General features: G+C 42.4%; 1 protein-coding gene and 1 long non-coding RNA gene across 8 annotated transcripts in view; one reads left to right on the plus strand and one right to left on the minus strand.

The window, feature by feature from the left end:
* Positions 1-3,783, plus strand: part of MAP3K1 (mitogen-activated protein kinase kinase kinase 1) — a gene marked incomplete at its 5' end in the record, with an annotated part of 101,173 nt that extends 97,390 nt beyond the window's left edge. For all 6 annotated transcript variants that reach the window (XM_084629028.1, XM_084629032.1, XM_084629031.1 and 3 more), the window contains one exon: positions 1,139-3,783. In XM_084629028.1, the coding sequence (XP_084485154.1) occupies positions 1,139-1,288 (150 nt within the window). In that variant the 3' untranslated portion in view covers positions 1,289-3,783. The remainder of the gene's footprint in view (positions 1-1,138) is intronic.
* Positions 3,784-12,599: 8,816 nt separating this feature from the next.
* Positions 12,600-14,608, minus strand: LOC311521258. 2 transcript variants are annotated; one of them, XR_014711836.1, is made up of 4 exons: positions 14,486-14,608; positions 14,119-14,353; positions 13,725-13,810; positions 12,600-12,889 (listed from the first exon to the last, which is right to left on the minus strand). It is a non-coding gene; the product is annotated as an uncharacterized lncRNA (long non-coding RNA). The 2 variants fall into 2 exon arrangements; XR_014711837.1 differs by having other exon boundaries at positions 14,119-14,578.
* Positions 14,609-17,305: the final 2,697 nt, after the last annotated feature.

The following is a 17,305-nucleotide window of genomic DNA, read 5'->3' on the forward strand; positions in this document are numbered from 1 at the left end:
AAATATGAGCCAGTACAACAGTAATCATGCACAGATTCTAATCAAGCCCTGGTAAATAGTAATCAAATATTACCTCTCTTGTTCAGTGGCATACATGAATTGGTTGGTGGTCTCAGTCTAGTTAATGATAGCTATGGGTCTACATCACCACAACCATCATCCTCGTTAACCCTAATTGGCATTCATATAGAGAGGTTATGGATTGTGTGAACAGAGTGAACTACACTTCAGACTTAGTGGTTCTGCTTCAAAGTTACAGTTGAAATGCACTGGCAAGGCACTGTGAGGGAGGGTATACTATAGATACCCAACCCTCACCAGATCCATATACCTCCTTGCATTATGCCAGTTAAACACAGATAAGTGGTGTGCCAGAATAATGCGTATAAGGTATAAGCATGGCAGGAGAATTTCCCAGTTATTTGAGTTGATGGGTACAAAGGAGTCTTGTCCTAGAAACAGAATTATAAGAGGATTCAAGGAGAGAACTGAGACTAAGAGTAGCAGCAATGAATATTGACATCACAGCAAACTGAGGTCAGGAAAATCTCAAATGAGGTCAGGGCCAAAGCATTATTTTCTATAATAAGAAAAGGAGTACTTGTGGCACCTTAGAGACTAACCAATTTATTTGAGCATGAGCTTTCGTGAGCTACAGCTCACTTCATCGGATGCATACTGTGGAAACTGCAGAAGACATTATATACACAGAGACCATGAAACAATACCTCCTCCCACCCCACTCTTTTGCTGGTGATAGCTTATCTAAAGTGATATTACCAGCAGGAGAGTGGGGTGGGAGGAGGTATTTTTTCATGCTGTGTGTGTATATAAAAAGATCTTCTACCCTTTCCACAGTATGCATCCGATGAAGTGAGCTGTAGCTCACGAAAGCTCATGCTCAAATAAATTGGTTAGTCTCTAAGGTGCCACAAGTACTCCTTTTCTTTTTGCGAAGACAGACTAACATGGCTGTTACTCTGAAACCTGTCATTTTCTATAATGTAATCACTTGCATAATCTGTAGAGTAACTGGTTTTGGAAATGAGGAGTCCAGTCAGCCAGCATCTAGTGGAGTAAAAAAAGAAAAAGTAAAGCTGTTGATAACTTCTAAACACATTTTTACTTCTGTCTGTAGATTGCTAGCGCAACTACTGCTCCATCAATTCCCTCGCATCTGTCTCCTGGTTTAAGAGACGTGACCCTTCGGTGTTTAGAACTTCAACCTCAGGACAGACCCCCATCACGGGAACTGCTGAAACACCCAGTCTTCCGTACTACCTGGTAGCTAATTATGTAAAAATTATGAAGATGCTACTGAATATAGAACAATGCCCATCTTGCAGTGCAGTTGAGCACCGCAGCATGTATTATTCTACTGGTCTTAATTATACATCAAGGATTGAAGGCCAGTGGAGGATCCTTACCTAAGTATGTGATTGACAAATCGAGATCTTTACCTAAGCTCAGTATGCAACCTTTCATAACTTGTGAAGAAATATGTGAACTGTGCCTTTTCAAAGATCTGGCTCAAGGTGAACAAGAGAACATTTTTCTTTAAATCTGCATGATTATTTAGCAGATAAGTGATTTTATTTTCTTTTGGGGCACTTTTTCAGCAATCTTAGCAGCTGAGGGGCTCAGGATCTACTTTAATATTGCAGTCACTGTTCCATTTCACATTGTGGTCATAAGCAGAGGGTTCTGCAATTCCATTCAGTTTTTCATCACTGGCTAAAAAGGAAATTCTGTGTATGTTCCTTTTATTTCACAAAGTATGTTCTCCTAGTGGAGTATTAAAAACAAACATGGATGAATACTTTTAAAACCATATTCTGCCTTCTTTAAAAATGTAACTAGGCAGCTGTGGTTCACTGTGCATTTACTGCTGGCCCTGTAATTTCCTGTTTGAAGTTATGGTTCTAGACTTTCATTTTATTTTACATTCAGGGAAAGGTGATCTTTAAAACAAACCATCTTCAGAACCAGGTGCAAACTAGGTATCACTGGATATCTTGCTGATTGAAATACAGGTTTATTTGAAATCTGGAATAAAATACTGATAGTTTCAGGCTCTCACAGTGCAGGTATTTTTTTTAAAAAAAAAGGAAGATTTCTGTGCAGAAAAACAACTTGTAACCCCAGATCATGTTAAATGTTAGTTTTTGAGCCTATTTTCATGTAACCATTTGTTTTGGTAAACTGTGTAGACAAGTTTCATGTGAAGACCCCTGCCTGTAGCTCCCTTTAAAGTCTGTGGGAGTTTTGCCTTTGACTTAAGTGTGAGCCAGGACCAGGCTCTGGATTCAAGTCTCTTACTGTGTAACAAAACGGTATTCATGTTCACCTCTGATATTAAGTTTTACCTGCTGTTTTCCTTCTGCAATACGTCATCTATTTACAATAGCAACTGATTATGTAATTTGAAAATCTGTTAAAAATATGACCTTACCCTAATAAAAAGTCTTGATTTTTAACAAGAAATAAACTTGGATTTGAAAGCAAGTTAAGACAAAATTTGATGTAAAGCTTCACCTGTAGTACAAAACTTGGGTTTTTTAAACAGGTGTGTGTTTGTTTGTTTTTTTAAGTGGTCTTTTAATGGTTTTAAAGACAGGTTTTTAGATTCTGATGCATGTAATTCTGAAGGAAAATGGCAGCTGTTCTTTTGCTTTTTAATGGGGATGGGGGGGTCTTTTTAAATCAAGTACTGATTGTGTTTAATCCATTTTTTTAAAATAACTGTTCAAGTTTTAACTCTTCAGAAGCCAGTAGAATTGCTGGACTGAAATCGAATTGGTTATTTTCAAAGACTCAGGACAAACTAAATAAGCTATAGTACATTAAAAATGTACACAAAACATAAATTGGAAGTAAAACAAGTTTAAGATAAGTTTACAGGAATGATAGTGCTCATGCTAATAAAACAGTTTCATTAGATGTGAATGTGTATTTCTTTTTGAAATTTTACATTCCTTTGTTTTGGAAGATTGGCAAACTTTGAAGAGTTAAAAAAAAAAAAAAATACCGAAATGTGAAGTTTGGTAGCTCTAACTGTATTGTACTTGACTTTTTCTTTCATTTTTTTTAACCACTTAGAATTCTTCATTATTCTAATAAGATTGTTTCCAAGTCTTTCTTATGTGCAAGCTTTAAAGGATGCACTCTTGCCAATTCATGTACTGGAAGATCAATTGTCAGATTAGTACTTTTTCTGGCAGAAATGTAAACTGTATACACTGATGAACCTCAGCTAATCAGTATTACTTTGTAGATCACCATGCCTACCACATTTCAAACTCAGACTGCCTCTAGATGTCCAAATGCATATTGTTTGAGTTTGTTTGCATTTCCCTCGGCTTGCTGGTAATTGTGGTGTTTTTAAAATGCAGATGTGATGTAATATTCTTATTTTCTTTGGATCAAAGCTGGACTGAAAATTGTATTGTGTAATTATTTTTGTGTTCTTAATGTTATTTGGTACTTAAGTTGTAAATAACGTCTACTGCTGTTTATTCCAATTTCTACTACCTCAGGTGTCCTATAGATTTTCTTCTACCAAAGTTCACTTTCACAATGAAATTATATTTGCTATGTGACTGATTCCTAAGACTTCCAGGGCTTAAGGGCTAACTTCTATTAGCACCTTACTGTGCAAGCAAATTTTACAGAAATCTCTGGGTTAAGAAAATTTGGCTTCGTTGTATCCTTTGTTATTTTAAATATATCAAGATATTTTAATTAAAAGTTTTTACCCCATTGAACCAATTTTATAGTATAATTTGTACCTATTTTGGTGGTTTTGTCTTTATAGTAAATAAAAGATTTTGAACAAATGTTGTTGTTCTTTATCATAATGTATCTGTTTTGAATCAAACACTTCTGGCACACTTTCATTGTTTATACACAGAGGCATTTTGTACACAGCACTTGCTGCCGCTGAGAGGCAAACTGAGACTTCAGACTCCTCAGGTAAGGGTCTTATACTTTGCCCAGCTATTTGACAAAGAATTGAACAGTCCAGCTAATCAGCATCACTTTGATCTTTTTCACTTATCTCACCTTTCCATGACTGTGTTAACTCTTTACATTTTCAAAAATATCCGAACATAGGAAGTTTTTCAATCTGATTCAATGACCATACCGATCATTTAAAAAAAGATCATTGAAATACTGCTCTGCTCATCATGACCCTGATCCATGAAAGCACTTGCCATGTGTTTATCTGTCTCTGTTCAGCAGAGTTACTTACGGTAATATCATATGCATAGGCTTAAGTGCTTTGATGAAACGAGGCCTGTATTATGGGTCTTATACTGGGAAATATTTAGGTTCTTCCATTATTTCTTTCCCTTTTCCTTTGTTTTTTGTTTTTTTAAATATAAAATTACTCTCCTAAATTTGAGCTACTGTTTTACATATTGATACATTTAAGGTGTTGTACTGGTACATGTAAACGGAGTGGCAGCAATTCTTTAAAAAGTGCTTGTATGAGTTTGTATTACTACAAAAAATCTCTTCATTGTCAAATCAGGTGAGTAGAAATTAGTAAATCAGTTCTGGGCTATTATGGTGTGTCTCTGGTGAAAGGAAAATTAATCAGCTCTGCTTACTAGAGCTACGGTGAAATTTGTTTCTGCATTAAAGAAGTAATCATGTCAAACTTCTCTTCATACTCAAGTAATCTGAAAATCTGAAAAGTATCCTTAAAGCTTGTTTTAGTTACTTCCTTGGAAACAACTCATTCTTTTAAAAGTGAAAATTAAAGTAAAATCAAATACAATATTTAAGTTTAAACCTGTCTGAAATACATTTGATGGGGATATCCTAAACCATATTTTGAATGTACAAATATTCATTTATTTACATTCCCCATAGGGATGTCATGGGAACACTGGCAGACAGAACTTGTCTCGCTGACAGAACTTGTCAACAGCCATCCTCCATTCAACCAGAAAAACCCCAATATTAATGGGAAAAACAAGCTGAAAAAATAGGCTGGAGTCTGAATAGAAAAAAAACTACACCAGACAAGAATTAAATAGTGAAATTCAAAGAGATCTTATCTCCCTCATTTGATTTATTACATGCACTATTAAAATCCACAGGACTGGGAGAATTTTGCAGGCTCTGTTTTAAAGTATAAATGTACAATACACAATATGAATGATTAAATTTCTCCATTTGCTAAAGAAATACTCGTCTAAAATTCACCTATATTCTGCTCTATGTGAATGAGCAAACAGTAGTTTAACTTTTCCTTGTGATGGGTTAGGTAAGCAAAAGATGTTGCCCTAAAGTATTCCTCATTGTTGGGGCTCCCCCAAGACCTTTTCCACTTGGGTCCTCGAGAACTCAGTTTGGCACTCAGGTTCCTTTGTTTAACATACAAAAGTTGTACTGAGTTGTCAGATTCAAGCATGGGGTGGGGGGTAAGTACAGGGTGTACCGCACATCTAAAGTTACATAGCAAACTCTTTAATATACATTTACCCCTTACATTATGTTTACTATGCATTGCATCACATGTTTTGGGATTGGCTTGCTCACTTTGTAGGAACCAATTCCTGTACCGCATTCAGTCTCCATGCACAACTTACTCTTTTCCTCATCTTACATTCAGGGCTTACCTCTCAGTTATCTTGTCCATTGTAAATGGATTCCCTAGGTGTTCCCTCCTGACCTTGGCTAATACAGACATCCTGTCTCCAAGCCTACTGACCCATTTACCTATCTTAGGGCTTGTACACACTACTACTTAAAGGTTGGTATAATGTCTGTTGCCATGGAGTGAGAATGTGTTGCTCAGGAAGGTAGCTTAAGTTACAGCAACCGAAGCACTGGTTTCCATAGCGCTATCTCAGTGGTAGAGCGTCTCCTGCTGACATAGCTACTGCCTCTCGGAGAGATGGCTTCATTATACCAACAGGAGAGCTGTCTCCTGGCAGCACAGAGCATCTTCACCAGATGTGCTACAGCAGCGCAGTATAAATTCACTCTTCTTAGCCCAGACATTGTGTTTCCAGCCTGCTGATCCATTTACCTCCCTAATGCTCCCCAGAAATGAATGTCCAGTTATTCATGTCAAGCCAGGCTGACGCTCATGATAAAAGATCCTCATGGATTATAATTTAGCAAACAATGATTTTTAATTACATCTTTTTATGCTCATTGGATATCCGTTCTTGGTATCAGAGCTCCATGGAAGAACACAGCTCTCAAATCGTTTTTAACTTGCATATCTAATTGCTTAGCCCAATGGAGTAGTTAGTTTCCCTTAGCTCAGTTTCCTACCAAGTAGAAGTATTTCCCTAATAAAGCCAGCTACATTCTGTCATTGCTGAGTTTCTCTGTTCCTGGTGCAGTTAAGTCAGGAATCTCACACAGGCCTCCTCTGCAGGGCCAGCAGACTGTGATGGGGGCTTAATGTCCTATGACGTAAGTCCAGGCTGATATTTTGTTACTGATTTGGTATCTTAAATATACTTTTATTTGTATATTAAAGCTTAGGAGTTCAGCTTTTAAGTTTGATAATTGTGAAAGCTTAAAGACTGGGAGATTGGGTGTTATTACATAGAAAGTCCAGAAGATGGCAGCAAAATAATACTTTCCTCCAGCCAGTCTGGGTTAATCCCCCTTTCTCAGGAAAGACGTGCAAGACTGAGGAGAGCATCCGTGTGATATAGAGGTGGGCAGAGGCATTTTATAAGCACTTTGAGGACATTCAGAACTGAATCTGGAGTCAAATTTTTCTCCTGGTCCTATTGCTTTAAATATCCTGGATTGAAACAATGCAGACCTTAGGGAAATTCAGATCCAGATCGAAACTTTGTGGCTCAGGCCCACCTATTCCTATTACCTTCACCTGTGCTCTAAGGTTACTTTTTCCCTCTATACATCCTAAGACCAGCGCTCTTACACCAGCTCTTTGTGTCCATTTTTTTAACATTTACACTTGAAAAGACTCTCTGCCAAGGGACATCCATGGGTATGACGCTCGCCATTTCTGGGTAAGGGAGGTTGCAGGGTGCACCTTGCTTCAGCCACACTAATCATCAGTATCCTGATTAGAATGGAACAGTAGTCATTTGCTGTGGAAGAGACAATAGCAAAGGACAGCCAGGATAAAGGTGTGATCAGAAGGCATAAGACCAGCCAATTCTGCTTTATGATCACTTTATTTACACTTTATTGTGTCCCCCTGGGCACAGCTAATCACTAAAAGGGTAAACACGAAGCAAAATGTTACATCTTAATGTAGGGATAGTTTCGTGTTACTATTTTCATATTCTAGTAGGAAACACTAAGAAACCACTCTAATCTGTCTCTGATGCTTTCAAGGCAAGATTAGAAGTCAGTTAAAATCAATATTAAAATTCAACAATATGAGCACACATTCAGGTTCGCTACCATTCTTTTTACCGTCCACAGCACCAATCTAAGTTTACTATGAACAGACTTCTGAGATCATTGGCAAATCAGTTAACTTCTCATTTATGAGAACTTTCCCCAGTTTATCCTTAATCTAATTTCATCTCATTCTCGAAGGTGTTCCCTTTTGTTGGGGGTGTAATTCCCGAAACTACAGAATTTGTCCAAAGTACTTGATGTTTTCCTGTTGTCTGTTTGTACAGCACTTAATTCAAAGAGGGGCCTTTGAGGGCTAGCATAATACTAATTGCACAGATGCATACACCAACTTCCATCATTAGACCCCCCACCCTATCCCTTTGGTAAAGTGTGATCCTTTTAAATAGAGTGAATGTAGAATTGAGTCTGTAGTCATTAAGTTCACCTGCAAAGGCCCAAATGTGGAGTACTGGCCTTTAAAATGTGACACTGTGAGCTGCAGTTAAATATGAAATGACTATAAAGGTGCTAATATGGTTTTAGGACCCTGGTCTGCAGCTGTACTGTTGTGTCCTGTGCTCTTCCCATACCTCACGAGTTAAGCCGCATTAGAGTGGGTCAGTACGTGGATGGAAGCTATTGCAGATTTGTAATATATATAAAATTATGCTCAAATCAAATATCTGTGTCAAGGAAAAATAGTCAATTAAAACCAATGATTTATTTAGAAAATTCCTGAGAAGCATATGGGAGAATCCACATGAAGATTTTAAGCTTTCGTGAGCTACAGCTCACTTCGAAAGCTTATGCTCAAATAAATTGGTTAGTCTCTAAGGTGCCACAAGTACTCCTTTTCTTTTTGCGAATACAGACTAACACGGCTGTTACTCTGAAACCTGTCATGAAGATTTTGTGGACCAAAAATTGTGTCATAGTCACAGTATATAAGGCTTGATCCTTCTCCCACTCAAGTTGATTGAAAAACCCCCACTTAATAGTGCAGGATCAAGAACATATTTTGCAAATCCATTGAAAAATCTATACACGAGAGAGAAATACAGAAGAATCTGTTTTAAGAGACAGGAAAGTTATTTAACATTTATGCTCTGGCTACACTACAAGGATAACTTTGTTGGGTTTTGGGGTACCCAGTTACACTATGGTTGTTCCCTGACCAGAGACAACCAAGTTCCAAAACTCTTGATGGTCCCATCCACATGACAGACTTTAGCTGCTTTGTAACTGGTTCCCCTGAAGTGCTGGATCGTTAGTGCCAGGCTGCCAGCAAACAGTTTAGTGAGGTTCGAAGTTGGGGGGGGGGGAATTTCCCTGAATTCCCCCTACAAGTAAATCTCTTTAAAAACCAAGCGCAACTCCATTTTGAAGAGAAAAATTGTATTAGTATATAACAGATGTCAAATGTGTTTGGATAGAGCCAGAAGAGTGAAGTAATGGCATCATCCCCAACTTTTAGACAGGGATGTCAGCCGGTTCTTGGGAAAAAAAAGTTACATTTAGTAGCTAGAATAATAAAGAATAGAATGTTAAAGAAAAAAAAGGGAGGTAAGGGATGTTTTCATACTTGGAGTATCTTTCATAACTGTCATTTTTTCTACAGTTTAATAGGTTTATTTTAAAACTTCTAAAAATTACTCCGTATAAATACCCAGCAGTAACATTCTAACTTCTCTGCAGGGAGGCTTGAACTGTCAACATGCTTCACCCATTCCAGATGAGATCATTCTTGCCCTATATCTGGTGCAGCCAGATTTGGAGCATAGGTTGTTTTTGTTTGTGTTCAAAACCTGGAAACATATTTCATGACATTGACACTATCGATCTCTGCTGGGACAAACCTGAAACACACATTGGTGTGTTTGAGGCACTATTTGGTGTTCACATTTTTAGGGTTGTTAGTTCTGTGTTACTACCAGCCTATTATTATTTTGCCATCTTTGAATGGCAATTGAAGATGATTTTTAAGGTATTTCTCAGAGTAGTTTGAATTGTGTTATAGCACTATGCACTAGTTCTTTGATCTGAGTAGAAGTCAAAAGCCAGTATCATCAAGCAGTCCCAAAAGGGAGATGTAGTTCTAAACTCATGTTTGTCTCACCCTCCATCTATACCTGCAGCAAAGGCCTATTAAATGTATGGTTTTATTATTTGTTGTCATATTGTTAGATGGACAGTCTTGGATCTGACAAAAGTGGGAAGTGGGAGAGGGCTTTGTGGGAGAAATCATGAAAATGGGATATTGTCTCTCTCCCCTTTAGATCACTGATTGAAACCAAGATCTGGTTGGTAACCTACCACCATCTGATGGTTCTTTAGCAGTCAATGGTAAATGAACCAGGTAACCTTCAGACTATCCTCTGTTTATGACTCTCCACTTCACAAAACCTGCCAGAGAACTTGGTTAGCGACCTTATGGATTGGCCAATGGATTCATAGCAATGGAGACTACAGTCTCATCTCACTGCTGAGGGTTAGAGCCATTTTGGTGTTGTGGAGTAGGGGTACCTACCATTCAGTATTCAGAGTAACAGCCATGTTAGTCTGTATTCGCAAAAAGAAAAGGAGTACTTGTGGCACCTTAGAGACTAACCAATTTATTTGAGCATAAGCTTTCGTGAGCTACAGCTCACTGCATCCGATGAAGTGAGCTGTAGCTCACGAAAGCTTATGCTCAAATAAATTGGTTAGTCTCTAAGGTGCCACAAGTCCTCCTTTTCTTTTTACCATTCAGTAGACGAATGGAGTACTTCAGTCTCCGTGGCTGAGAGGTACGATCAGTATTACTTACAACAAAGTAAAGTGACTGAGCTTGGCTCAGGAACTCAGATCTCACCACAGCAGTGCATGATGCTACCACTTGGCCATTAAACCTCTTATTTATTTGTTGTATATTTTTTAAAGATCCAAAGCCCTTAAAAGTATGTGACTCTAGCAGAGGAGGACATTGGAAATCATAAGAACATAAGAATGGCCATAGTGGGTCAGACCAAAGGTCCATCCAGCCCAGTATCCTGTCTTCCAATAGTGGCCAATGCCAGGTTCCCCAGAGGGAATGAACAGAACAGCTAATCATCAAGTGATTCATCCCTTGCTGCCCATTCCCAGCTTCTGGCAAACAGAGGCTAGGGACACCATCCCTACCGATCCTGGCTAATAGCCATTGATGGACCTATCCTCCATGAATTTATCTAGTTCTTCTTCAAGGGATGTCCCTGTGGGTGCTCCACTCCACGTGTTGGTGCGTCCCTGCCCCTTCGCTCAGAGATTTTTACAGCAGTACTCGGGCCAGTCGCGCATGCACAGAGCCTGGCCGCCCCCGCTCTGAGTGTACCTTAATAGTACGCGTGCGCGACCGGTCTCCTCAGTTCCTTCTCTACCGTCCCCGGCCTGAGACGGAGCTCACTTTCTCACGTTAGACACTTTCTCTCCCTTTGTTACAATTACCTTTCTAGTTAGTTAGTTTGTTACCAGTAACACTTAGTTACCATTTTTCTATCTTTTTCTCTCTTAAAAAAAAAAAAAATTCCTCGGAAGCAGCCGCTTCCGACATGCCTGGCTCCCCAGGCTTTAAGCGCTGCTCTACGTGCAATGACGCCATCCCTCTGTCCGACGGCCATTCAAAATGCATTAAATGTTTGGGGGAGTCCCACATCCCGCAAAAATGTGCCCACTGCAGCAAGCTTAAAGCTAGGGCACGGGAGGACAGGGAGCTGAGGCTAAAACTGCTGCTCCTTCAAAAATCTTTAGGGTCAGCTGCAGACCCGGGCGCCGACTCCAGCTCCACTGCACGCCACAGCACCCCCTCCCTTCCCTGCACGCCTCAAAGAAGGACAAAAAAACTTCAAAAAACCAGCATCTTCTCTCACCCGCAAAGGGAACTTTGCAGGAGAAGACTGCCCCGGGGAGGTCTACAGCCTCCCTCCCGGCGCTTCCCCGGCTGAGCACTTTTGACACGCTGGGCTCCTCCGGTGCCACGCGAAGCCCGTCTGCAGCTGCAGCTCTACTCCCGAGGCTTCAGGCTTCCAGTTCCCTGCCTCTCACCTGGCACCGTTAGGCACCGCGACGGAAGCGGTGCCGACACATGCTGACATGCCTGCCCCCCCGCAGGCTGTTATTGCTCTCCCGGCACCGACACCCGCTGAGCTGGCCGGCAGTGAAACAATGCTCAGGACACCGGTGCAGAGGAACTTTTCTTCCAAGCAGATTCCTCTTGCACAGCCCTCACCTCACAGAGGAGCTCCAGCACCACAATTTACACAGTCAAGGGACCTGCTGGTGTCACCTATCCTGCAGTCACCCCTACTCAATGCCTACTCTCTCCAAATGCTCAGTCAGAGTCCAGACAGCCTTCCTCCAGTGATGAGGAAGCTGGACTGCAGGGGGAATTTTCACCATATCCGATCTCCCATCCTCAGACCCCAATCAATAGAGGTCAGAGAAAAATTACTTTGTCCTACTCTCAGGATCCTGCCCCGTGGTGTGTAAACCCCTGGATGGCACCACCTATGCCCTTCCCACCTCAGTGGCAATATTGGGCCCCATGGGCATCTTCTCCTCGAGACCACACTCGCTATGCCACCTCAACCAGGCACGACACCTGCCCGGCATCCCCAGCTGACAAACCTGCCACTGACGTAGGAGACCAGGCAGCACCGTCACAACTGCAGGATCAGTCATGACCTGCCTCAAACCCAGTAGACCCAGTTGTTACGCCTGATGAAGCCTTACTTCCTCCTCCCCCCACATCTTCGGATGGTTTCTCAAAATTTCAAGATCTTTTCAAAAGAGTTGCCAGCGAGTTAAGAATTAACTTGGAGGAGGTTCCTGAACAGCAGCTTGAGTTAATGGACATCCTGCAGCCGTCTTCTTCTTCTAGGATTGCATTACCGATCAACGCAGCCCTTTTGGAACCTGCTAAGGCCATCTGGCAGACTTCCTCTGTAAGCCTACCTACCTGTAAATGAGCAGATCACAAGTACTTCATCCTTTCCAAGGGTTCTGAATTCCTTTTCACTGATCCAGCACCAAACTCATTGGCAGTCAACCAAAAGACCAAACCCCAGTTTCACTGCTCCATGCCATCTGAAAAGGACAGTAAGCAATTAGATCTGCTTGGACATAAAGTATATGCATCTTCCACGTTACAATTTCGCATTGCTAATTATACTGCCATTCTGGCAAAATATGACCACAAAAATTACAACAAATTCATGGACTTTATTGATGACATTCCAGAAGAAAAAACAATTCACGGCTCTAGTTTCTGAGGGACAGATCATCTCACGTACTGCTCTTCAAGCCGCCCTCGATGCAGCCAACATTGCAGCAAGATCCACTGCTACAGCAGTGGTCATGCGCCGAGGTTCATGGCTCTCCTCCTCTTCCTTTCCTCGAGAGGTCCAGAATACCATTGAAGATCTTCCCTTCGATGGTGACAAACTCTTTGCCTCCACAACGAACGACGTACTTCATTCAATGAAAGACTCAAGGGCAACTCTCCGGTCTCTAGGAATTCAAACCCCTACAACCAGAAGGCGACAATACAGATATCAACCTTACCAGCGTCCACGCTACCCCACATATACCCAGCAATTCCATAGATCACATGAGCAACAGCAACACCAGAGACCCAGATACTAGCGTTGCTGTCCCAATTCCTCGGCAGCGTCTCAATCCCCTCCGACTAATAAGCAGATTTGAAGCCTTGGTCGAGGGTTTAGAAAACAAAGTTCCCAGCGCTTACACTGCATGTCCCTATTTTTGGACACCGCCTACAACCATTCTCCCATCAATGGCAGAACATTACCACCGACAAGTGGGTTATAGAGGTTGTCACAATTGGGTATTTGATCCCTTTCCTAGCCTTGCCTCCTACCCACCCGCCCTCCCTGTCCCTCTTCAGGGACCCCTCTCGTGACCAACTGCTCCTCCAAGAGGTACAACATCATCTTCTATTGGGAGCAGTGGAACTTGTGCCCGAACGACACAGAGGGAAGGGGTTTTATTCCCATTATTTCTTAACAGAAAAGAAAACTGGGGGATGGCAACCTAACCTCGACTTCAGGCGGCTTAACAAATTTATCAAAAAGCAAAAGTTCAAAATGGTTACCCTCACCACCATAATCCCAGTGCTGGAGCAGGGCAATTGGTTTTCAGCCCTCGATCTACAGGACGCCTATTTTCATGTGACTATACATCCGGCCCAAAGACGTTTCCTTCATTTTACCCTCGACTCAACACATTTTCAATACAGGGTGCTACCCTTCAGCCTATCCACCACCCCTCGTGTTTTTTCCAAGCTCCTAGCCATAGTCACTGCCTACCTCAGGGAACAAGGGCTCATAATATTTCCTTACCTCGACAATTGTCTCCTCAAAGCCTCAACGCTAGATGAAGCACTTCGATTCACGCAGCTCATGTCTATTGTTTCCTATCCCTTGGCCTACATAAACAAAAACAAATCCACATTATCTCCTACCCGGCACCTGGAGTTTATAGGAGCACACCTCGATTCCCAAACAGGAATAGCATCTTTCCCACCCGATCGCTTCAACATCACAAAACTATTGGTAACGAGACTTCACAACAGTCCTCAGGTCACCGCTCGAGACTGTCTACAACTACTAGGTCACATGGCCTCGTGCCCTTTCATGGTCCAAAACGCACGACTATACATGAGGTGCTTCCAGGCTTGGTTGGCCACAGTTTACAGACCGAATGTGCACGCTTTAAACAAGCCTCTATCCATACCTTTCAGAGTTAAAGACTCTCTCCTATGGTGGTCCGTTCCCTTCAACCTCTGCTCTGGAGTCTCCTTTCTTCAGGATGCTCCATCCCTCGTAATGACTACTGATGCAGGTCCTCAAAGAATCAATCCTGAAGCACTTACATGAGAGGAAAGTGATCAGGAACAGTCAGCATGGATTCACCAAGGGAAGGTCATGCCTGACTAATCTAATCGCCTTCTATGATGAGATTACTGGTTCTGTGGATGAAGGGAAAGCAGTGGATGTATTGTTTCTTGACTTTAGCAAAGCTTTTGACACGGTCTCCCACAGTATTCTTGTCAGCAAGTTAGAGAAGTATGGGCTGGATGAATAGCCAACTTTCTACCCACCTTATAGTGCAGATTGTCGGGCTCAACGGGTAGTGATCAATGGCTCCATGTCTAACTGGCAGCCGGTGTCAAGTGGAGTGCCCCAGGGGTCGGTCCTGGGGCCGGTTTTGTTCAATATCTTCATAAATGATCTGGAGGATGGTGTGGATTGCACTCTCAGCAAATTTGCGGATGATACTAAACTGGGAGGAGTGGTAGATACACTGGAGGGCAGGGATAGGATACAGAGGGACCTAGACAAATTGGAGGATTGGGCCAAAAGAAATCTGATGAGGTTCAATAAGGATAAGTGCAGGGTCCTGCACTTAGGACGGAAGAACCCAATGCACAGCTACAGACTAGGGACCGAATGGCTAGGCAGCAGTTCTGCGGAAAAGGACCTAGGGGTGACAGTGGATGAGAAGCTGGATATGAGTCAGCAGTGTGCCCTTGTTGCCAAGAAGGCCAATGGCATTTTGGGATGTATAAGTAGGGGCATAGCGAGCAGACTGAGGGACATGATCGTCCCCCTCTATTCGACATTGGTGAGGCCTCATCTGGAGTACTGTGTCCAATTTTGGGCCCCACACTACAAGAAGGATGTGGAAAAATTGGAGAGAGTCCAGCGAAGGGCAACAAAAATGATTAGGGGTCTGGAACACATGACTTATGAGGAGAGGCTGAGGGAACTGGGATTGTTTAGTCTGTAGAAGAGAAGAATGAGGGGGGATTTGATAGCTGCTTTCAACTACCTGAGAGGTGGTTCCAGAGAGGATGGTTCTAGACTATTCTCAGTGGTAGAAGAGGACAGGACAAGGAGTAATGGTCTCAAGTTGCAGTGGGGGAGGTTTAGGTTGGATATTAGGAAAAACTTTTTCACTAGGAGGGTGGTGAATCACTGGAATGCGTTACCTAGGGAGGTGGTAGAATCTCCTTCCTTAGAAGTTTTTAAGGTCAGGCTTGAGAAAGCCCTGGCTGGGATGATTTAATTGGGGATTGGTCCTGCTTTGAGCAGGGGGTTGGACTAGATGATCTCCTGAGGTCCCTTCCAACCCTGATATTCTATGATTCTATGATGCATCCCTCACAGGGTGTGGTGCACACATGTCCCACGACACAGCCCAGGGGCTACAGTCTTCAACAGAAACCTCCCTACACATAAACGTCCTGGAGCTTCAACCCATATGCAACGCCTGCCGTCACTTCCTCCCATTAATCCAGAACCAACGTGTACTGACAATGACAGACAACATTGCCTGCGTGTTCTATGTAAATAGGCAAGGAGGGGCTTGCTCTCACTCACTTTGCACAGAAGCCATGAAACTCTGGAATTGGTGCCTTGCGAACAACATTCAGATATCAGCCGCCTATCTTCCTGGAGCTATGAATACCACAGCAGACAAATTAAGCAGACGCTTTCCCTGGGATCACGAATGGGAGATAAACTAAATGATCATCCTACACCTCCGTGGGACCTCCTACCCCTCCGTGGGACCTTCACTTAGTTTTATCCTACTTAACTCAACAACCATTCGAGCCCCTAGCCACTTGATCCCTCTTACACATCTATGAAAACAGCATTCTTAGTGGCAATCACCTCTGCCAGACGGGCAGGAGAAATATCAGCTCTCATGGCAGACCTACCGTATACGCTATTTTTTAAGGACAAGGTTACCCTCCGATTACACCCCAAATTCCTTCTAAAGGTGCATTCGTCATTCCACATCAATGAGCCGATACACCTACCCACTTTCTTTCCTAAACCGCATGCAAACTCTTTTGAATCCACCATGCATAAGTTCGATGTATGCAGGGCTTTGTCCTTATATTTGGATAGAACCAAGCCCTTTGGGAACCCTTCTAGACTCTTTGTCTCCATCGCGGAACATTCCAAAGGAACACCTATTTCTACCCAGAGACTTTCAAATTAGATTTCTGAGTGTATCCGATTGTGCTATCAGATAAAGAAAGTGACACCTCCAGCCAGCATCAGAACTCACTCCACTAGATCTGTAGCTACCTCCGTGGCTTTTCTACGCAAAGTTCCCCTTGCTGACATCTGTAAATCAGCCACTTGGTCTTCTGAACACACATTTGTTAAGCACTATGCCTTTACTGAAGGACCTCTCTCTGATACATGATTAGGCAGAGCTGTATTATCTACTGCATTCCTACCAAATCCGAAGTCCCTACCTCCTTGACATACACTGCTTTTCAGTCACCTGGAGTGGAGCACCCCCAGGGACATCTCTCGAAGAAGAAGAGGAGTTACTCACCCTGTGCAGTAACTGACGTTCTTCGAGATGAGTGTTCCTGTGGGTGCTCCGCTACCCACCCTCCTCCCCTCTACTTCGGAGTTGGGGTAGCCTCCATTGTAGAGAAGGAACTGAGGAGACTGGTCACGCACACATACTATTAAGGTACACTCAGAGCGAGGGGGGCAGGCTCTCCACATGCACGACTGGTATGAGTACTGCTGTAAAAATCTCTGAGCGAAGGAGCAGGGACGCACCAACACCTGCAGTGGAGCACCCCCAGGGACACTCATCTCAAAGAACGTCAGTTACTGCACAGGGTGAGTAACCTCCTCTTCTTTTTTGAACCCTATTGTAGTCTTGGCCTTCACAACATCCTCTGACAAGGAGTTGACTGTGTGTTGTGTGAAAAAATACTTCCTTTTGGTTGTTTTAAACGTGCTGCCTATTAATTTTATCTGGTGATCCCTAGTTCTTGTGTTATGAGGAGTAAACAACACTTCCTTATTTACTTTCTCTACACCACTCATGATTTTATAGACCTCTATCGTATCCCCCACTTAGTCATCTCTTTTCCAAGCAGAAA

This window comes from Lepidochelys olivacea, assembly GCF_965140295.1.
Source record: "Lepidochelys olivacea isolate rLepOli2 genome assembly, chromosome: 5".
NCBI lineage: Eukaryota > Metazoa > Chordata > Testudines > Cheloniidae > Lepidochelys > Lepidochelys olivacea.